The following is a 22,787-nucleotide window of genomic DNA, read 5'->3' on the forward strand; positions in this document are numbered from 1 at the left end:
AGCCCCAAGGATCCATTTAAAAACATAACTTATCCTGTCACTCCCTTTGTTCGACAACTTCTGATCGCACTTAGAATAATACCATCCACAACCATTGCATGACCCGCAGAGCCCGATGTGTCTGGCCCATCTCTGTGGCATCTCCCAGCACTCTCCTGGCTCAGTTCCCTGCAGTCTCACCTGCCCTCTTGTTATCACGTGAACACGCCAAGCCGGTCCCCCTTCAGGGCAGCAACACTTACTGTCCACCTGCCTGGCCTGCTGGCTCACACCCTCCAGTTCTCAACTCAAATGTCGGGTCCTCAGATGCTCCCTGACCCCCTACAGTCAACCCCTCACCCTCTTATATTTTCCTGCTGACACCAACTACCATGTGGACTTAGGTGATTTACTTTCTCATTCCCTGGGTTTTCCTCACCCCAGTCAGAATGTAAGGACAGGAGCTGCCTTGTTCACTACCGACTGTATCTTCAGCACTTAAAAGCGTGCCTGGAACACAGAAGTTGCTTAATTAAATATGTGAGTGATTTAATCATGTTACAGGAGATTCACTCCATTCCTGTCGGTTGTGCCCAAATCAGAGAATAACAGTAATGATGAGAGCAGTAAATACTCACTACATGCCCACAGCTGCTCTAAGCTCTTCTCAGTAGTCCTCCCCACACCCGAGGGGGTTGACACACTTCGCAGATGAGGAAACTGAGGCTCAGACAGTCAAAGCTACTTGCCCAAGATCACAGTTTAGGAAGTGGATCTGAACTCGCAGAGTCTGGCAACAGTGGCTACGTTGGAGATTTGGAGAATCATGAGCTCTCTGAAGGCGAAGGCCTGACGGAGGCCACAGAGCTGACGGGGCAGTGCTGACGCTGTCTCCCAGGTGAAAAGCAGGAAACAAAAACCCATGCTGTTATGAGATTTATCCTAAAGAAATGCCTTCGAGGTCTGGGTCATGTAAACACTTCAAAAACACTGGTGTGGGCAACACTGGGCCGTGTGTGTGCTTGAGCACTCACTGTTACCACATTTGTGAAGTAACCCTGGATCATATTGGTTTGCAGTTGTTTTATGATCAAACTAGCTTCGGAAAGCCCTAGTTCTCAGTGTAATTTGAGCCCTAGTTCTCAGTGTAATTTGAGCTCATTAGTGTGAAAAAGACATCCAAGCAGTGTTTGTGCTAGGACGATGCTTGAAGGTTGCTGTTAAGCCAGACGCTCCCCCAGATTAGCTTAGGATATTATATTCAATATAGGCCCCCAACATCCCTAACTTTTCTTCTGTGACACTTACCACGACTACAAATAAATGATTCACTGTTTAATTTCTTGGTTAACACCTGCTTCCTCTCTAGGCTCTAGGTGTCACGAGGACAGGGTTTATATCTAGTTTGTGTTTTGACATTTCCCCAGCATCTGACATAATATGAGGCACAGACTAAACGTACAATATGCATTTGTCTAATTCAAGAAAAGACAGGGCTTCCCTGGTGGCGCAGTGGTTGAGAGTCCGCCTGCCGATGCAGGGGACACGGGTTCGTGCTCCGGTCCGGGAAGATCTCACATGCCGCGGAGCGGCTGGGCCCGTGAGCCATGGCCGCTGAGCCTGCGCGTCCGGAGCCTGTGCTCCGCAACGGGAGAGGCCACAACAGTGAGAGAGGCCGGCGTACCGTGCAAAAAAAAAAAAAAAAAAAGAAAAGACAAATACCAAGAGGCCTCTGGGAGATCGAATTTCGTGATTTCAGGATGAAGAAAACATGTTCCTCGAATGTGCCCCATAAAGTGCTTTGAAAATTTGGTGCCTGAATAACCAACCACCCAGGAGGGGCTGGCAAAACACTTAGGCTGGCGTCTACTTCATAAAGGCTTCCCTGACCACTCAAGTCGGAATTAAATCTCTTTTCTCCTATTTATCCACAGGATTTAAAATTTTAAAGTGTAAGTTCAATGTAAACCTTTTTGAATATGCTTAAAGATTCACATGACTCACCAATAAAAATGGTATCAGAGTGTTTACTGAGGGGGTCCTACGCCCACACCGGAGGAAGCGCTTTTATTAGTTTCCTGGGTATTTGCCAGTGTTTCTTCAAGCAAACCCAAGTTTAAATAAATATATATGTTTATGTGTGTCCTTCACTGTCCAAATCTATTTGGTGTCTGAGTCCAGATAATGAGTAGCCAGAGTTCACAGTGAGGGATTAATCTGTAGAAGTACCCAACATCTGGCTCCTGAGTTTGGACAGTGTGCCTGGGTCGGGGGTGCGGGGGCCTCTGTGCACTTGTTCCCATGCCCTCCACCCTTCCCTGCCCCAAAGGCAGCGTGCCGTGAACACTGCACTGCACCTGATGTTTTCACTTGACAGTAATCCTGAAGATCATCCCAGACCAGGACAGAAGAAGCTTCCTATTCCTTTTTATATCTGCAAGGGGGTCCGCTGTGTGGTCATACCACAGAATATTTCATCCTGCATCTATAGGTAGACACTTGCTTTGTTCCTAATCCTTTTCCATTACAGAACAGGAAGAACTCCCCGGAAGTGGCGTTGCTGAGTCAGGGTAAATAAATCTATAACCGTGATGAATATGGCTAATGTGCCCCTTATGGATAGTGCACCATTTGTACTCCCACCAACACCACAGGAGAGGAGATGTCTGTTTCCCCACAGTCTGGCTGAGTGGGCTGTTAAGCGTTTGGCTTTTTGCCAATCTGATAGGAATCTCCGGTTGCTTTTGTATGTCTCTTATTTATCACAACATGTGAGGATTACGAGATAATTGTCCTTACGAAGATTTATCCTCCACAGAGCAGCTGCAACTACCTAGGGAAAGGTGATGATGAAAATAATCGGGTCATTCCAGAAATATGTTTCAAACACTTTACTTTTCTCTGCTTTTTTCTCATAATGAAATTTCCTCTGGGGAAAAAAAATACTACAACCACTGAGAAGTTCTGGGGAGAGTAGAACAATTATAGAACAGTAAAGAATTCACTGTATTAGAAGTACTTACATATCACTTGAAGGGGTGGGTTTTGGTGAGGGGCTGGGTAAATTTGCTTCCATAATATCATTAAAACTATTGTTTCCTACATTCTTGGCCAGCTGTAACATAAACAAAACACAATATAGCAAACTCCTTACTACTAGTTTAAAAGTTTCCTATTATTTGCTTTTGAGATTTCTGAATACGTATTTTCCCTCATTTGACTCAAAATACAAACTGTCCATCCATCTGGTCAACAGATAACTTACTGAGCACGTACTCTGTGCCAGGCACTGAACTTCTGAGTGCTGGTAATACAGAGATGGGTAAACCATGTTCCCTGCTATAGGAGCTAATGGATTAGTGGAACCATGGATAAGAAAACTAATAAATTTCACAAACATAATGTGATAAATGCTAGACTAGAATAGGATGTGGTCCTACACACACACACACACTCTCTCTCTCTCTCTCTCTCTCTATGAGATTAAACAGAGCAGATTCCAAATATGAATCTAGGTTAAATGCTTAATGAACAGCAATAGCTTTTCAATTACCATCACAACTCATTTTTAGATAAAGCAGATTTACTGTTATTGAACAGAAAAGAATGTAGGATTCCTTTATATTTGGGGTACCAATTAAGATGCTGTAGGCAATTAATGAAGAGGCCCCAGGAACCATTTTGCTCCTGGGTTCAAGACCCTTCCAAGAAAATTTGTCCTGAAAGGCTTTTGGTCATTGAGATAATTTGGGGATTGATGTGAAGCTTTTGAGACATTCATGTGATCAGGTCTCTTGGATTTATCACATAGTTAAGTGTTTACGATGGACTGACACCATTTTCATACGAAAGAAGAATGTTTCAGGTATTAGGTCTGAGCCTTTTCTCTATGATCCTGAAGTGAATAGGGAGCCGTGTATCAGTATGATACTTTCTACGTCAAGGGGCTCATGCAACACAAGACAGACCACCATTGCTTAATGGGTGCTCAGATGACAAAGGCTGCTGGCTGGGTGACTACCTGCCCTGACTCTGGGGTACTTTGCTCCCGGCAAGGCTAGTGATAATCTAGGCTTTCAGATTTTTTGAGTCCCAGGTACACTCAGGTCCTGATCAAGAGCCTCCTGTGGGAGGAGAAGCCCTACTTCACGTCAAACCCTTTCACCCTTAGTAGAAGGACCCTCTCACAGGCACCAGGGCTCCAGTTATGCAAGACAGGACTGGTGGCCACAAGGTATTATAGGAGGTGCCAAGTGGGCCTTTCCTTCCTTCATTTGGTGAACTGTGGGACCAGTTTAACTTGGACCTGATGAGGGCCCCCTTTCCATATTATAAAGCTATACACCATAACGGCACACAATTTTTTCCCTGACTACCTAAAGAAGTTATGGGTTAAGGAGTGGTTGGTTTATGACAGTAGCTAAAAGGCCACTCTCAATTCATGCGTACTTTTACAAACTTACAAACAGTAAAAACAGAGAAAAACTCTTTGGTCATTATCTTTAATAACATAAGCCACTAGATAAAGTGAACATGTGAGTTCAACATCTAACCCCCTTTACTGCTATTACAGTGAATCATATAAAAACTATTCCAAAAGAAAAAAAGCAGCTTTGAAAAAGCCTATCCTAGAAGAAAAGAGCCATTTAGTGGAGCTAATTATAGAAATGTATGATTCGCCAGCTCTTCAATCAGGAAATAGAAAGTCAATGTTACATACCACAAAATTTACATTTTAAATACCTATGTAAATTCACTAAATTCAGGAGCTAGAATTCTTTGTACTGAGCAGAAACAAAACCCCCCAAAGCAATATACGAAATATATTCACGACAGGTCACTACTTACCAAGAGTTCAGAAGTTCCTAATTTGTCTAGTTCCAAAGACTGAATGCGAGAAATATGAACCCCCATTTCCCTATGGATGCCGGAACATTCTATACAGGTCAAAATCCCCAAGTTGGTTGAAAGCCAGGTGGGTTCTGTGGAAAGGATTTTGAAGACAAGGTATCTAATTTTTAGTGTGCCGACTACAGAGGAAGCTAAAACAGTAGTAAAATTTGTTAAAAACTATAAGGGAAAAATTTAAATGGAAGAAATGGATGCTTGCAGTTTAGCCTAGGGGCTATATAAAAACTAATAGCTTGTTAGAGAGCAGATTTTAAGACAAATTTTAAAACTATCCCTTCAATACTGAATTGAAAATAAAATTCAGTGCTTTATTTTTGTGAAAATGTGAGAAAGACTTTGCCCAGGAGGCCGAGGAAACATCCTGACAGTGATGGATTAAAGGTCTTCTAAGTACAGCTCACAAGGGACTGGGTTCTACAGCCATCGTTAACCTCCACGCTACAACCCAACTTAACCCGTCATCCTGGTTATGGCTTCTGCACAAGCACCTCTTGGTAATAAGAGAGCTTTTTCTACAACCCCCAAGGGCCCCAGAGCAGAGCCTCCTCTGCCATACCCTGACACTGTGTCATCACTATCACACACGTACACAAAAGCAGAAGATGTGAGACTTGCCTCTGAGGTGCTTATGGCTTGTTGTATACAGGAGCCCATCTGCACTAGTAAAACAATTAAAAAGTAGATCATAATGCTTAAGGATAGGTTTGCACGACATTCTGACCCCTACTAGATGTGTGACCTCAGGCAAGTCAATCAACTTCTCTGATTCCCCCAGTTTTCTCGTCTGTGAAATGGGGCTAATTTTAGTTATCTTGCTCAGAGAGATTCTGTGAGGATTCAGTACGCAAAGACCAGCAAAACAAATATCACAATCCTTATTATAACGTAAGCATTCGATAAATGTTAGCTACTGTCAATACCTAAGTAACACAGATGCCATGCGAGAACAGAAATTTGGAGCAAGGGGACACCAATGTGATACAGAGGTTGGGGAGGTTTTACTGAACGGAAGGAAAGGTACCGTGTGCCAGCCGATGTCATATACGCCATTTCACTAAGCCCTCATAACAGCTGAGGTTTGTTATCCCCCTTTCAGGATGAGGAAACTGAAGATCAGAATAGTAAAGGGACTTAGTATGAGGTCGTCCAGGCTCTGAGAAGCGGGCGGGTGATTCAAAACCAGGATGATGGACTCCATGTCCAGTGCTCTCCCCTTACTGTCCATTTAACTGGACCTTACGGGAAAGGTGGCATTTTGGCAGGCGCCATTGAGGGAGAGCAGGTGAAGGCTTCCCGGGTAGAGCAAAAGGCAGGGGTGAAAGCACTCAGAGGTGGGACCATTCAAGCTGGGCATACGTGTGTCTGTGTCCACAAGGAGATTAAGGCATTTAAATAACTTGCTCATTTATATTCTACAGGAAGAGAAGGGATGTTTAACAAGCGGCTCAAGTCTGGGGGCAAATACCTGACGAGCCACAGTCGCAGCAGACATCGTTGCCTGGGAGCCGCTGGACGTCCTCAATGATGGCTTTCGTCAGGTCCTCCAGGCTGTTCTCCCCCGCGCTCTGCTCTCCACGGAAGGCCATGGTGAGGGCCTCTTCTTTGCTGTTCGTCAGCACTGATATCCACCTGTTGTCAGAGACAGGAGGAGGAGACACAGAGCCTGGTTGGCCATTGCGTTCTCCTTCCCCCGCAAAAGCATCTGTTTTCATGCAGCACTGGCAAAAGAGACCTCCCCATAGCAATACAAAGAATGGAAAACAACACACAGGAGAGAGCCAGCGAGATGAGGAACAGATGAGAGGGTTTGAGTATCAATAACCAAGGGCTTTTGCGCGAATACATAGGCGCCTGCATTTCCACGGAGACAGAATATAAAGGGAACATCAGAACGAAGAGGACTCAGAGTGGGACCAGCCTAGTGCAAGGATGAGCAAGAACAGGTGAGAAAGGAATCGAGGCAGGAAAGGGAGTTTAGCAAAAGGCATTGTTTTCTGGGAGTCCATGTCAGCGGGGGCTCTTAAAAGTGAAAGTGAAGGGGTATTTCATTTTCCATGAAGATTCATGCTTATGAAAAAGGTACATTAACAATGGAAACATGATATTTATTTTATGAAATGAAAAGTGCAGGCTATTAAAATACAGGTACAGCATGACCACAATATGTACCCAACAAAATAACCCTTTGCTACTCATCTATGCGTAAAACAACCTAAATACCCAATAACAGGGGTTGATTAACAAAGCCTGAAATAACCACAAAGTGGACTAGTTAACCAGGTATTGAAATTTAAGTTTCCAACTAATGTTTGGATGACTTTGGGGAAATGATCACAATATAATGTTTTGTGAAATAAACAGGAAAAAAACTGTCATGTGACATAATCTCAAATTTAAATGTATTTGTGAATTATATATTTTGTTTGGGGAAAAAAGGGATAGAAAGAAATTCAGCAAAATACTGGTTGTCTCTGAGTGACTTTTTGTAGAAAAAAACAGATAGATGGAACGCGTGACTCTACTTTTCTGTAATTGTTTGAATCTATAATGAGTTGTATTACTTTCACGAATGAGGAACAAAAGCCAAATTAACTTTTTTACGAGAAAATGAAAAACAAAAAAAAAAGAGAACAAACGGTGGTTTAGAAATGTTTTTCATTTCATTTGAATAAGTAATAGAGACAGTAATGAGAATTAAAAACCAAAGCAAAGTATTAATACCTGGAATAGGTGAACTGCAAGTCATACCTTTGACTCTAGGTGGCGCTCACCCTCACTGTTGTGAGAAAAAGGATCGCACAGCTTAGCTTTTCTGCTATGAAGCAGAAAACCCCAACAACTGTTCAGGAATGGAGGGGATGGGGTGGGCATTTCATACCTTTTAAGTTAAATAATATTTTTTCTATCATTAGCCTCAAGTTAGAAACTAGAAATTGTTCTCTTAAAAACAAGTCAAGAATCTGGGTTCCACAGGGCAGATCACTGTGCATTTAACAGCAGCAGCACTGATGATGCTGGAGTTTTCACTTGACTGCAGAAGCCTCTATTTTGCTTTCCTTAGGCATTTTGAGATTTTGGCTATCTGATATTACCAGTATCTACTATGTGCCACATACTTATAATTTCTGAAATATAATCCTCCAACAAGCCTCTGAGTTAGGGTTTACAATGCTTTAAAGAAACAGAAGCCTAGAGAGATTCAGTGACTTGCCCAAGGCCCTAGAGCGGGACTGGTGTCAGACTGGGAAAAGGAAACAGTTCTGTTAACACCCTTTTTTCAGAGTTCATTCTCTTATGCCACATTTGCCTCTTTATTTGAAAACTACTGACAAAGAAATTTAAAAAGTTTGCCATGATAATCTGAAAATACATATTTAAAGGACAATTTATTTTCTGGAGGAATAATTCAAATTTGGTGAAATGGCTACATTTCAAAAGGGTCAAGAATCAAAGCAACTATTTCTGACAATTCTTCAAAAAACTTTAAAATTATTTTAAAGTAACAGGCATACAAAAAAGTATTAAGAAATAAAATAGTGCATAATGGTGTTTTAATACTTTACAAGTCACTTTGAGTTTATAGGAGTAAAAAAAAACAAAACTGGCACTGTATGAGAAGCTTTATACATTTTACCTCAAGTCTCAAAATCCTGCAAGCCAAGGCTAGAACCCATCTCACTGACAAGAAGGCCGAGGTGGGATGATCTTTCCAAGGTCACAAAGTCACTACCGGGCAGATTCTGGACTAGAAGTCAAGTCTGCCTGCCTTTAAACATGCAGCTGCTCTTCTGTTGTACCTGCCTCCTTCCACAGTGAGATGAGAAAGGATTTCTCTGTTCAATTCACTGGACACTTTCACATGAGAAAACAACTCAATGAGGCAGTGAAAACTCCTCCGTGTAACTTGGAGGAAAATAAACATCTTTCCGTGCAGGACGCCAGGATGTCTTCATCAAAACCAAGTCCCCCCCGCCCCCATCACTACCACCAGCACCCAGAGAGAAGGCAAAAGGTATCAATTACTTGAACACTGAATAAACCCCTCCCAAGTGCAGATGCTGGGATTAGAAATGAAGAAGGCACAGTCCTTGCCCTCAGGAAGCTCTAGGTGGGCTTCCCTGGTGGCGCAGTGGTTGAGAGTCCGCCTGCCAATGCAGGGGACGTGGGTTCGTGCCCCAGTCCGGGAAGATCCCACATGCCAGGGAGCGGCTGGGCCCGTGGGCCATGGCCACTGAGCCTGCGCGTCCGGAGCCTGTGCTCCGCAACGGGAGAGGCCACAACAGTGAGAGGCCCGCGTACCGCAAAAAAAAAAAAAAAAAAAAGATATAAAAAAATAAGCTCTAGGTCTCCAGAGGGCTTGGGCTGAGCCAGGGGATCCAGAGGGGTGTGAAGTGGGTGCGGGGCAGGAGGGGGGAAGCAAAACCCCCAGGGCGTGTGGCTTGAGCAGAACCTTGCAGGGGGCACCTGAGTTCATTCAGCACCCTAGACAGAGAGGAGAGACACATGTGAAGGCCCAGAGGTGAGAAATAACCACCAGGATTCTCAGTAAAAAAAAAAAAAAAAGAAAACTTAAAGGCATACTGTACAGGACAGAGATGCTTTTTCAATTTAAGGCATCGTGCCGTTATTTCAGAACTACTTACGCTACATAATCCTGCTCATCTTCTGCCTGAAAGTGATACGTCCTATTATCTAAAATACAAAAAAAGAGAACAAAGCAAAACCTTAGAAAGCAGAGTACCTTAGGTATTAATGCAAATTTTGAAAGTTCCTGGGGGGTGGGGAATACATTAAAAGCAGGATTTTAATATACTTTTATTTTTGCGACATTTTGTTTTAGCAGTTACACGATTCACTTTGTCAATATTATTTTTCTGAAGGGCAACAAGAATACAACAAAATAACTGCGAACACCACGTGAATGCCTAGCACTTGTTTTGAAAAACAACTGGGGAGGGGGACGGGTCCCTACCTGGTCAGGTGGATCTCGGTGACAAATCGGAGTGCTACCTGCGAACTCAGTATTCTACTTTTCCTTTTCAGTTTGCCTTTCACTGGCTTTCCTTTTTAAAAAATTCCTTTCCAGAAACGATAAATGACTCACAGGGCGGCCCTGACAAGCAGGCACATCCTGCCCCAGGCCCCTCTCTGGTTGAATCGGGCTTCAGGGAGGAAGGGCTCAAGCCCTGCTGGAGGATCATCCTCAAGCTGCGACTCAGGTAAGGAGAGGGCAGTCAGTGCAACTTGGGTAGTTTGGGCAGGTGGATATGAGGGAAGCTCTTCCTTAAAATGTGGGATCTGCTAGAATGTTCCTACATACTGCGGTCAAACTACCACTGACTTACCGCCTTTACTTACTAGCCAGTCACTCACTACGTGACTGCTCCAGGGTAGGCCCCCCTCCCCATATCTCCCTGAGAGAGAGGAACACGCCACGGGTACCAGAGCCCAGGCGCCTCGGCTGAATCCCTGCTTCACCACTGTGAGACCTTGTGTAAGTTGCTGAACTTCTCTGAGTCTCAGGTTTTTCTTCTGTGAAACAGGAAACTGACAGGGCTTTTGAGAGGTTTGCCCATGTTTATAAAGCACCTGGCACATATTAGACATTCAATAATTATTATTAATAACCTATGGCTTCTCAAATCGAGGGGTTCTTAACTTCTGAAGTCATAGTATAATTCCAACGTTTCGTGTTTCTTTCTCATCAGTAACCCAAGAAATCTCACAGTCATAAAAATCATGGGGAATCTGAACTTCAGTAGGTGCTGCAGAATCCAGCTTAGACTCTACCCAGTCTCACAGCTGAGTCCATCCTTTGGGCCGGGACTGTTTTTTCCATTCTCAGGACTACATCAGAAGGATTCCAAGGGACGGGAAAGTATTTCTGTGCTCTACACATATCATAGGCTGTTGGTTGGCCTGTCCTGTGGGGCTCTGTAGAGAAGGATGAAGGTCAGTGCTGGAGGATTTCAGAGTATTTGTGAGTCACTTCATCGGCACTGCCATCCTCTTCCTTTACAAAGAGATGTCCCCTCAGCTACCGTGAACACCCATGGGACCAGTGAAAGCACAGGGAGCCAGACTGGAGGACAACAATCTCCCCTCACTGTGAAGACTGTGAGAATACAGGCCATCAGCTGGGGGATGGGTGGGTCACTGTGCCACGTCATCACAAGAGAAAACCACACTCTGACCCGTGGAATAAGACAGTGACAGAGCACAGTGTCACCGATTCATGAAGTCAGAAGGCAGTTCTGCTTGGAAGCAAGGAAATGGTTTTTCCTTTCAGGGCTTGATTCTGCAGCTGGGCAGATCAGCTGGACAGACACAGTGGCACACCTGTGTTGTCAAGGCTATGTCTGCGCATCTCAACCACAGGTACACATTAGAATCACCCAGGGACTTCTTAAAAAACACCTATGTCTGGGCCTCACACCAAAGACTGATCCAGCCGATGCAGGAGAGAAATGGGAGCGTGCTTACAAAAATCCCTCCGGGGGATAAAGCTGTGTACTTGTGGCCAAGAACTGGTCTGGTTTACGGCACAAATCTAGATTCTACTCCACAGCAGTCAGATCTGACACGGTCATGCCTTCCCACCTGCAGGTGGGCTCTGTGCTGAGAGGCCCAGGGCTCTTCTCAGAGCTGCGTGTGCAGTGCAGCAAGAAACCCTGCTCGGGAAAGCTGCGGTTTCCAACCCAGAGAACGGAAATAGGCTGGTGGCAGAATGCACAACTGACTCGGGAGAAAACGGACTCACGTGATATCAGGTCAAAAGACTTCTTGTCCTCGGCGTTCGGTTTCACCTGACAGGTGAGAAGGTTCAACTTGGCGGGTTGCCTGTTAGACTGGACACAAGACGAAAGGGAGAAGTTACGGGCACTGCTAGCTGTTCCCCACAGGCCCAGTACCCCGTGGGGCAGCTGTGCAGGGTCACGAGAACTGTGATACGGTCTAATTCACCCCACTGGAATGCTGAATCTCATTAAAGAAGGAAAAAAAAAATGTTAGGTGGCCTGCTGAATGTCTTTTAACTGTGTATAAACATCCTGGTGACTAATCAGAATGGAACTGAGATAACCCATCTCACTTTCAGTGAAGAGTGGGTATGACCCATGGAAATGCGCCTTTCTGGAACCTACACATATACAAGCTCGAAGAGTTGGCACTTTTCACTACTGCACCTTCCTGTGAAATGTAGCTGAGCGTACTTCCTTCATTCACTCAAAATGACCCCAGTAACCAATCACCCCAAAGCCGGTGTCTCGGGCATCCACAAATTTTGGTCACAACGCGAAATTTACATTACTTCTCCCGAAAGTACAAGGACAACTACTACCGATGAGACATTGCTTAACGAGCCCCAAAATCTGGAGAGAGGGAAAGATGATGAGGACTTCCCATCATTTTCCAGCAAATCTCGTGGTCACGCATATAATTCATACAGAGCCTGCAGTATCTAAATAGTCATGCTAATGTAGGCTTTACTTAAAAGGAGTCTCGCCGCATAATCATTCTGGTCAAAACTCTTTCTTGCCCTCCTGCCCATATGTGTCCAAGATCACAGGCTGGCCAGTGGTGAATGCCAGCTTCCGGAAGGAGCTGACCAAGGAGTGAAGTGCCTGAGTGCCTGGGCTGGGCTTTGCTTGAACAGAAGTCTGCAGAAATAAGCAATGAACTCTTTAGTCAGGCTTGCATGCCTACCCCAGCTGACAGTCATGGTTCTGAAAATCTCCATGCCAGGAACACTTCCACCCATCCAACTTAAGTCTTTAGGGAAAGCAGAGAGGGAGAGGGTAGAGATAGGTCCCATCTGTGGCTTACGATCAAGAATATTTCAACGACACGTGCTGAGCCTCTCACTCTCAATAATGGGCACCAGACACTTCATTTCCGTTTACCTTCCTGTGCTTCCTGGACAACTTCTGAGATCCTCCCCTGTGGTTTCAAGGAGATTAGACACAGAAAGCAACACGTTTTGTCCTGAGTCTATCTGTTCCAAAGCAAGCTCTCTGGGGGGAGGGGGAGAGGAAGTGAGAGACCCCCAGGGATTTCATATTCTTTGCATGTACATGTGACTTAGACATGGAAACCAGAAGTAAAGTCCTGTACAGGACGGTTTTGCCTAAGAGAAACCAGGGCTCGGGAAAGGATTCCTGTACTACAGACTGACTGCCAAACCCAGGATCGGGAGGCAGAAGGTTGTGGGCCCGAAACGTTTTCTTAGAACAGACCTGGCGCAGGGTTGCCAAAGGCCCCCGTCTCCAAAACCAGCAGCTGCAACCACAAGCCTTGGCTGGGCCCATTGTAAAATGAACTGTTTAGTCCCCATCTTTTTGGGTGTTGGTAAAATCACTGGATGTCCCATATGATCGACAAAGACATCTGACAGGCTGGAAAGGTAGCGAGCCTGGTTAATGGTGAGACTTTGTAGAATACCACGCTCCAATTTGGCATCCACATTTAAAGGAGGATGCAGAAAAGCTTAGGGAAGATCAACAGATGATTAAAGGAGTGGAAAACGGGAACTTTGAAGATGGTTTAAAGGCATTATTTAGTCAGAGCAAAGAGGGTGAGGAGTGACTTAATCATGGTCTGCAAGGACGTGAAGCGCTGTTATCGGGGAAAGTCTGCAGCTGTTTTCCATTTGCACAGAACTCAAACTGTTGAAGATTTGAGCCAGACATGAGGAAGGACTTCCCAAGTTTAAGTTGATTATGCATAATAAGAGGTTTCAAGTTTCTTAACCTAAGTAGAGAAATCTCTTTGAAAACCTTAAGAATTTTTGAGACGCCATTCACAGGTGAATGTGACAGAGGGTTAACCAGATGATTTCTTTTTTCTTCTCGAATGTTTGTGACTCCACTGCTTCTGAACAACCAACATATACAACCAAGTAACAGAGACAAAATTTAAAAAAAAGGAAAAAATATTAAGTATCAACCGATCCTGGAAAATGAAATAGCACCATTCACCTCTCATTTCAAAGCATGGGCTACTTCCAAGTACATGACCAGAAGGCTTCTGATGACAAGGGTTTTGTACAGTTTAAGTCACTGCATGATCGACCCACAATTTCAGTGACAATGACATGTGACACTTATTCCCTTGGAAGCTTGTCAAGTCTGCTGGACTGACATCTGCCACATCAACATGAACTTCACTTGACACGGACATGTCTTGCCTGTACATAGTATCCTCCCCCCAGATGCCAGTGAGACAAAGGACCTATCACCCCAAATGTGAATCTGAAGAGCAGAGAACACAATTTTTGACAGGTGGAGCAGCCGATGTGGCCAGTACCGAGCCCAGGAACACCAGGAAGTGGAGCAGGATGCTGAACCAGAGTGCATGGACCAAGGGACCAGAAGGCTCGGAATCACTAGTCATCACTGAAACTCCAGGTCTGTATAACTTGCCAAAATTATACATGTCAAAGTCCTTTCTCGACATTTAGTACTAATGTACAGGTATACCGATTAAAGAAGATATAATCTCTCCTGGCAGTGCAGCAGACTAAAATCATAGTGAGACTAAATGACTTGCCCTGGGCTACAACACGGTGGAACAGTTCAGGAACTGCTTTCATACTGTTTAAGTACAAGAAAGGATAAAAAGGAAAGGAAACATGTACTTGTTGAGTCCTCACTGTTGGTGATCCCTGCCACACTCTGAATGAAAACCCCAGGCTGTGCCAGGACCTCCAAGGACCACCTCCAGGCTCCTTCTGCCTTCGGCCTCTGCCGCGTGGACTGCTGCTCTCCCTGCCAGCGGTGAGGGGCACTGGCCTCCCAGGGACACCTCCTGCTCGTGCCCTCCAGGCCTCTCCCAGTCGGCCCCTCCCCAGAGGAGGGGTTCCGGGCCTGACCACCCTCCCTAGACCTCCTACCCCTCCGCACCCTGCTGTGTTTACTTCCTGGGTCTTCTCACTCCTATTTACTTCTTATCTTTCTTCCCACTAAGAGCACACATTTTTCTGCAGCAGGCACTCAAATATTTATCAAATGAATGAATGCATCCCAGGGGCCTTACATATACTATCTCATGTATGACCTGTGAGGGAACTATGTTTAGTTTCTTTTACTAAGATGCAGAAGCAGAGACGCAGAGAGGTTAACCAACTTTCCTAAAACCTCCTAGTAAGGAAGCAGCAGAGCCTGGAGCTGAGTCCAGGGTTGAGTGGACCAAAGGCCCACTCCTCCCTCCTTTCTGCTTCCATGGGAAAGACAGCCACACAAAATCGCCCAGGAGCAGCCTGAAGCCCCAGCCCACAAGAACACCTCCTTCTGAGAAAAAGGGTTAGAAACAGAGCAAAGGTTCCAAAGATTAGCTTCTATTTTAATATCTTCTCAGGTCATCTGACTTTCAAAATTGATTCAAAGAGAAATTTTAGGAGCCTACTTGAAACACCTATTCACTTACTCATTGGACGACATACTGCTGAAGCCTCTACCACATCTAAGCACATATGAAGAACAGGTGGTCTGTGCCACCCAGCAGCTACGGGAAACAGACACGACCACGGGCCTAGGACGTGCCTGGTGCCCGGCGGGGCCCAGAGCCTGAGCTGGATTTCCATAAGGCTCCAGAGGCAGCCTCATCCCTGAGTGAGGGCTGAGAGGAGGAGGGGCAGGTGCAGGCACCTGGGGGAATGCAAGGGACAAGGCAGTAGGTGATGCGGAAGGAGAAGCAGGGAGGGCAGTGCATGTGGTGCTAAGGACTCTTGTCCCAGCCCAGGAGATCTGCAGTCCACTTGCATCCAGGGGGACAGCTGGTGGAGGAGGCCGAGAGCGTTAAGACAGATGAGCAATGATGGGGGCCTGAATTAAAGCCAGGGTCACTGTACTGGGGGCCAGGGACTCAAGATACGGCAAGAAAGAGACTTTCAATAAATTATTCCCAAAGTAACCTCTACCTGGTACGTGGCTCTCCCAGGCTCCGCATGTGAACGATGAGTGAAGGGGCCCGTGGCCCCCGCAGGCTCCGCTGAGCAGCATCTTTCAAAAGCTACCAGCGCTCTACCCAAAATACAATTACGATACCTTTCAAACATGAAGACTGTTTTGGCTCTGTTCCCTGAAACTCTGAGGCTTGTCCTTTTACAGGTTTTACTTTTCATTAAAAGAATGCATATTCACTGAGGAAACACTCGGAGCTGGACACAGTGCAAAGAAGAAACTGAACGTTACTTGTTAATCCCACTTTCACACCCAGAGACAGTCATTGTTAATACCGGATTTTAACAAGATATGTGTGTGTGTGTGAAATGTCTGTTCTTAGAAAAAAATGGGTTGGTTCAATTGGTATATACTGTTCTGCAAATTGCTTTTTCCAGTTAACATTATACGGAGAAGAGTTCATTTTTACACAAGCATGTGGCAAAGCCATTTGCAGGTTTTTGAACATGTTTCCATGTCCAGGGAAGCTCTGGACACGTTCCCTGCACAGAAGTGATGAAGATATTAGCCCTGTGACATAATGCTCTGCAACCCAAACTAGAAGATGCCGTTCAGCTAGGAAAGTCACCAGAAATATGTGCACAAACAGAATGAGTCGATTCTGATGAATGTTTCTGCGTCTCCTGAAAGAAAAAAAAAACACCACACATTTCTCCTTAGACAGCTCGGCATGCACTGCGGTGAAGTGATTTTGCTGGAAGCGTGAAGTCGTCAGCGCAGGCATATTTCTGTGAGCAGAAAACAGCTGCTACTGGAATTAGTATCCAGAAATGAAGTTCTCCCCGTCATCCTGCTGAATTGCTCTGCTTTACAAACAAGAAGTGAACGTCATTAATTACTTGGGGAATAAGCCTGACCCAGCCAGGCTGAGCCTGCTGCGTAGACAGAGGTGAAAATAAAATAATAAAGCTCTCTGCACTTCCTAGGCTAATGCTGGCTAACACTGCTGTTCAGATTCTTACAGGCATTTCAATTTTTTGTTCCATAAATATTTATTTGGACACCTACCATGCCCTAGAGGGACACATACGTTTGGCACACAACCAACAACCACAATAACCCCCTGACAAGAAGTTAGGTACACAGTGAACACCTAGCACTGCAGAAAGAGCTTATCTCCAAAATTTTAGTACATTAAAACTTTCGGCTTCTGGAAAGCATTCTGGTTTCTTTGGGGCAAGATAGACGTTTTTGTTTATTGAGCAACTAAACTACTCGATACTGTATATACATTTTATTAGTTCACTCTTGCAATACCCCTATGGGCTAGGTACAGTGACTTACCCATTTTACACATGAGAAAACCAAGGGTCAGGAAGGCGAAAATAAACAGACCAATGTTTTACACAAAGTAAAAAGCAAAGCTGCGATTCGAACAAATTTCTTCCCAGAGCTCTCCGCATTTATCACGCTGTTCCCCTGTCCAGACAGACTCTCGGGACATTTTCAGAGTCAGTGAAAACATCTTCTTTTCCCCTTTCTGGTTCTTCCTACCCTGGAATGGCCAGTTCCCTCCTTTCCCTTCCAGATCACTTAATACGCCTGCTGAGAAGTCTCACTTATTCTCCACCTGTTCCACATTCCAAAATTACTATCTTGTGCCCACAATTAAAGCTCCCCCATCCGTTTAGTGAGCCTTCAGACAGCTCAGGGGAGACGGAACTGATCACCCAACTGAAACAATTCATCCTAGAGTATGATGACTAGGAATTCTCTTAAACCTCCCAACCATTTAAACCACAGGACCGATTTCTAGTTGGCAGAACGTGTGTGCATGTGCAAGAAAGATCAATTTGCAAGTGGAGATTTTCTTGAAAATTTCTTATTGCAGTAATGAACTTGTCATGACTTCTAAGAGTACGTTCCATTCTAGAATCAACATTAAACAATGCTGTAGTGTAAACAGGAAAAAAAAAGAGGTTATCGGGGCTCCTGATTAAGAAGTGGGACTGATGTTACCTCATCCGACCAATGTGCTAGATATTCATCATGTAGTCATTTCCACAAACATTTACTGAGTGCCTACTATTTGCCAGTATATAACGTTTGGGCCAGTATAGAACTTTTTGTTTTTGTTTTTTTTGTGTTTTTTTTTGCGGTATGCGGGCCTCTCACTGTTGTGGCCTCTCCCGTTGCGGAGCACAGGCTCTGGATGCGCAGGCTCAGCGGCCAGGGCTCACGGGCCCAGCCGCTCCGTGTCATGTGGGATCCTCCCGGACTGGGACACGAACCCATGTCCCCTGCATCGGCAGGCGTACTGTCAACCACTGCGCCACCAGGGAAGCCCCAGTATAGAACTTTTAAACTCCCATTTCCTATTTAACTGTAGTAACCACTTTAATCCTTCAATCTCACCCTCCCTTCTTCATCTAAGAATCAAGTCCAGAGTTTCCGACAATCTCTGCGCAACATGAAAGCAGGAGAGATTTATTTGGCAGTTCCTCAAACCCCAGGCAGCATCAGCACCCTTGTGACACCCTTGTGATTCTGGAGTATTAGCCAAAAGGGGATGGAGGGTGCAATTCTTGGTCTTTAAAGCCAGAACAAGACACTGTCATAAATACCAGGCTTTCATGGAGCCACACGGAGGCTCCTGCTTGTTTGTCTGGAGCGATACAATATTCTGTTAATTTACAAAAGCAATTTACTACTTATACTCTAAGGTACACGGTAGGATGGAGAGAAAGACATAATTCTGGAGGCAATCAGAGCCGGGTCTTAGTCTAGGCCCTGTTGTCCATCCTGCAGCCATGAGCTCTCCTGGGTCCCAATTCTTCTTGTCTTAGAGAAGGGAGACAACGCCTTCTCTGCTGTGATAATGAACCCAGGCAACGTCTGAACAAGTGCTGGTGCTCCCCCTTCAAGTGGGAGGTGGCACGGGCTCTAGAATTCAACTTCTTTGGTTCAAATTTAGCGCAAGCACCTGCTGGTTGTGTGACTTTGACGTTTTCTCCTTAAAATGGAGGTAACGGCAACTACCTGTGAGGCTGCTATGAAACTTCAGTGGGAAAACATGAAACTAGCACGGGGTGTGTGCTGAATGCATGGTAGTTACTATTTTTACAGCTATTATTTCCCACATATCTCCTCTAATGGCGTCCACATAGCTGACACCTAAGCTTCTGCACTGTCATCAACACCCCTCTAGATTAAGGCAGTATTCCTTGTTAACAATGCAACCACCTCTGGGAGAGTTACCCATTAAAGTCACCCGGGTTCAAAGAGAACACCAGATCCTGTCTGACAGGAGGGTTACAGAGGGTGAACTGAGGCTGCGTGCCATGGGCAGGGTGGGGGAAGGGGAAACAGAGTGCCCTGGCTTCTGTATGAAGACAAAGAGCACGCAAACGAAGTGAGGGGACTCCAGACAGACAGAGGGGAACTGGGAGAGGGGGTTAAAGGGACCAGAAATGCTGGGGACTCAGGAAATAGGGAGAAGCTTAGAGAGGAGCTTAGACCTGCCCACTGCCCTGATTTTACTGCTTCATCTACTAAAAGGACCCTCAATTCGAATAAAAAGGGAGGTAGGGAGACTCAGACTTCAAACTGGCCAAGTTCTGAATGAGGTCCACGCCAGTTCACAAACCTTATAGAGGTCCTTGAAATTGGCTGCAGGTTTCCACCTTACTACCCCGCCTCCTGTCTGTTTGTCCTTTTAAATTACACCACTGGCAAACAACGGGGGAGGGGCTCAGTGATTCCCCATCTGGCTGGGCATCAGAATTACCTGGGGAACAGTCCTTGGGCTTCAGCACCAGACCAACTAAATCAGAACCTTTTGGAGTGAAGCCAGATGATTCTAATGTACAGTCAGGACTGCAAATCACTGAATTCATTTAGCCAATTGCAGCCTCTCCCAATCACTTGTAATGATTCACTCAGATGGAAGTGATGAGGGTTTGTATCAGGAATACACTCTGTATCGATGCTGCTAATATATAATCTTGGGATTCAAGCAGTGAAAAGGAGAAGCTCCTTCTCCAGGATTCAAATCGAGTAAAAATCGCTGTTGAATATATTGTTTAGAAGAATAAACAACCTGTAAAACATAGCCAGTTAGATTTCTAAACTTATATTTTATGGAACTTGAGTTTGGGAAGCCCTCTAATAAACGTCAATGTCTTCAGGTCTGTTATTTGCAATATGGCAGACGCCTACAAAGATATTCCACAGGGACCCCCTGAGTTTTGGAAATAGTGCTGCTTATTTGTATGTCCAAATAACATTATCTGCGTGGAACAACTGTGTTTCTTTTGCTGGTCACTGTGACTATTTAGAAGATTCAACACCAGTGCCTTAGGACCTGAGGCTGCATTTTGAACTTGATTTATGAACATCAACTCTGATCTTCTGTTTAAAAAAAAAGTGGGGGAGGAGAGGGAGCTCCATGTCACCAGGGCAGTGGGGTGAGGGGCTGACTGATGAGGTGAAGGAAAATGGCACCACCTGAAGCCGATGGAAGGGACATAAAATAGAGAATTATTATTCCAATGGAGGAGGGAGAAATTCAAATAGGAATTAAAAACACTGGTTCAGGATGCTCTACAGAAATTTTTTACGGTTCTTGCTTAATTAGAATTTTTGTTATACCAACTATAAAGTATTTTTTAAGTTCATCCTTGAATTCTCTCCCCCCCCCCTTTTTCTGCATCTAGATAGCAATAGCTTTTTTTTTTTTTTTTTTTTGTGGTACGTGGGCCTCTCACTGTTGTGGTCTCTCCCGTTGCGGAGCACAGGCTCCGGACGCGCAGGCTCAGCGGCCATGGCTCACGGGCCCAGCCGCTCCGCGGCATGTGGGATCTTTCCGGACCGGGGCACGAACCCGTGTCCCCTGCATCGGTAGGCGGACTCTCAACCACTGCACCACCGGGGAAGCCCAGATAGCAATACCTTTTAAAGAGTGTTTAATTAAACCTCCAAATGACTCTTGAAAGAGAGTAAGGAAAGTGATACCATTCTACCCATATTGCCTTCTCTTGGGTTCTCCGAACATGCTTTCTGCCCTCAGGACTTTGGACTGTCCCCTTTGCTCTGCTGGGACTGCTCCTCAGCAGGATCACTGCCATCTGCAGAGACGCCTTCCCTGCCCACACCAGTGGGGCTGCCCCTCTTATTTCCTATCCCAGCACCTGCTCACTTCTTTTACAGCACTTAGCCTTTGTTTACCCCAGGCTCCAAGAGCCCAGGGGCCACTAATTCACCACTGCTTCCGTAGTACCTGGCCTTGTGCCTGCTTAGAAAGGAATAAGACATCTTAATGAGCAAATTATACTCATTTTACATTGGAGAAAACTGAGGCTCCAAAGGCTTAAGTAACTTACCCAAGGTCCTACAGCTTGTTCAGGAGTTTAAGCCCAGGTCTAATTAGCTCCAAAGTTTGTTCTTTTACAATTCATGGTGCTGCTTCTAATCACTGGGGGTAAGGAAAGTAGTCTCTTCTTGTAGTGACAAGGGGACTAAAGACGTGCAGTTGGGCAGAGTCCAGAATAGCCTCAGAAAGCAACAGAGGCCAATCACAGAAATCAGCTTATTCAACAGCCTTCGAGGCAGGGAGCAGCCCATTGTGAATGGGCTTTCAGCGCATCTGCTGAAGCCCTCGCAGCTGAATGTCACCTTCAGGGCTCTGGATAGCACAGAGAACAGCCCTTGGAAAATGTCCGTGGGTCTAAAGAGCCCAAGGACAGGGAGAGAGACATCAGATGCTTGCTTTCCGTGCAATGCCCTGGAGGTGTCAGGAGTGCTGTTCGCCTCTAACAGGAAGAAATGAAATTCCTCTGAGAGGACAGGTGCCCTAAACTGGCTTCATTAAGTACCTCGAGGGGTAAGGAAACAGCAATACAAAGGAGTTCCAATAAATTAAAATTGAGATGTTAACGTACTAGGGAAGAAGGTAATAGTCATAGCAATAATAATAGCTGACAATTATTTAGTGCTACCTCTGGCCCACACTGCGTTCTAAGTCCTTATGATCAATGAACTCGTTTAGTCTTTACACACACCTATGAATCCGGCAGTACTGTGACGGACTCGGTGCCACCTGGACTCCAGTCACAGCAGTCCGGCCCCACGGTGCTGGGTGCAATATCTCCTCACGTCAGCTCACCCACATGATGAGACGAATTATTAAGCTTCCCAGACACTTAGGCGGGTCCAGGCTCTACAAAGCTTCAAATGCATCACCTCATTTAATGCTCACAACACTGAAACACAGGTACTGTTATTATCCTAGTTAACAAATGAGGAGTAAAATTAAGTAGCTTAAAAGCCACACACAATAAGTAGCTGAAGAGGCATTTAATTCCAGGTTGACTCAGAGGGCTATGCTCTTAATCTCATCCTTCTAAGACGTCCAGCCCACCAAGAATCACCTAGAGAGGCTCCACCTGGTCCGGTTCCGTTGGCTTCTCAAACTTTTAGAGTAAAAATCAACCTTAGTGGACTTCTGTGTGATACTGAAAGCATTTCTAGTGTCGAGAAACGAGTGGCTATGAATTTAATGACTGTTACGGTGTTAATCATAAGAGCATCTGCAGGCATTTAAAGAACGTATGACTTTAAAAAATCAGTCTTCAGGGGCTTCCCTAGTGACGCAGTGGTTGGGAGTCCGCCTGCCGATGCAGGGGGTGCGGGTTCGTGCCCCGGTCCGGGAAGATCCCACATGCCGCAGAGCAGCTGGGCCCGTGAGCCATGGCCACTGGGCCTGCGCGTCCGGGGCCTGTGCTCCGCGGCGGGAGGGGCCACGGCGGTGAGAGGCCCGCGTACCGCCAAAAAAAAAAAAAAAATCCGTCCTCAGATTAAAGATAAGTTCACGGACCCCCTGTAATATCTTCATGACCCCGACTCCTCTCCTCTCCGCTCCTGGAAACCCTTAGAGCTGTCTTTACCCTGAGACCCTAGGATTGACTGAACAACAAGGTAAGGAGTTTCATTCCAAAGAAC

General features: G+C 45.4%; 1 protein-coding gene across 5 annotated transcripts in view; it reads right to left on the reverse strand.

The window, feature by feature from the left end:
* The window catches only part of ASAP1 (ArfGAP with SH3 domain, ankyrin repeat and PH domain 1), a 348,630-nt gene that overhangs the window by 42,788 nt on the left and 283,055 nt on the right, over positions 1–22,787 (reverse strand). For all 5 annotated transcript variants that reach the window (XM_081214357.1, XM_081214356.1, XM_081214354.1 and 2 more), the window contains 5 exons: positions 11,651–11,738; positions 9,534–9,582; positions 6,356–6,519; positions 4,828–4,961; positions 3,003–3,094 (listed from right to left, as the gene is read on the reverse strand). In XM_081214357.1, coding sequence (XP_081070483.1) covers positions 3,003–3,094; positions 4,828–4,961; positions 6,356–6,519; positions 9,534–9,582; positions 11,651–11,738 — 527 coding nt within the window. The remainder of the gene's footprint in view (positions 1–3,002; positions 3,095–4,827; positions 4,962–6,355; positions 6,520–9,533; positions 9,583–11,650; positions 11,739–22,787) is intronic.

This window comes from Mesoplodon bidens, assembly GCF_964165515.1.
Source record: "Mesoplodon bidens genome assembly, chromosome: 16".
NCBI lineage: Eukaryota > Metazoa > Chordata > Mammalia > Artiodactyla > Ziphiidae > Mesoplodon > Mesoplodon bidens.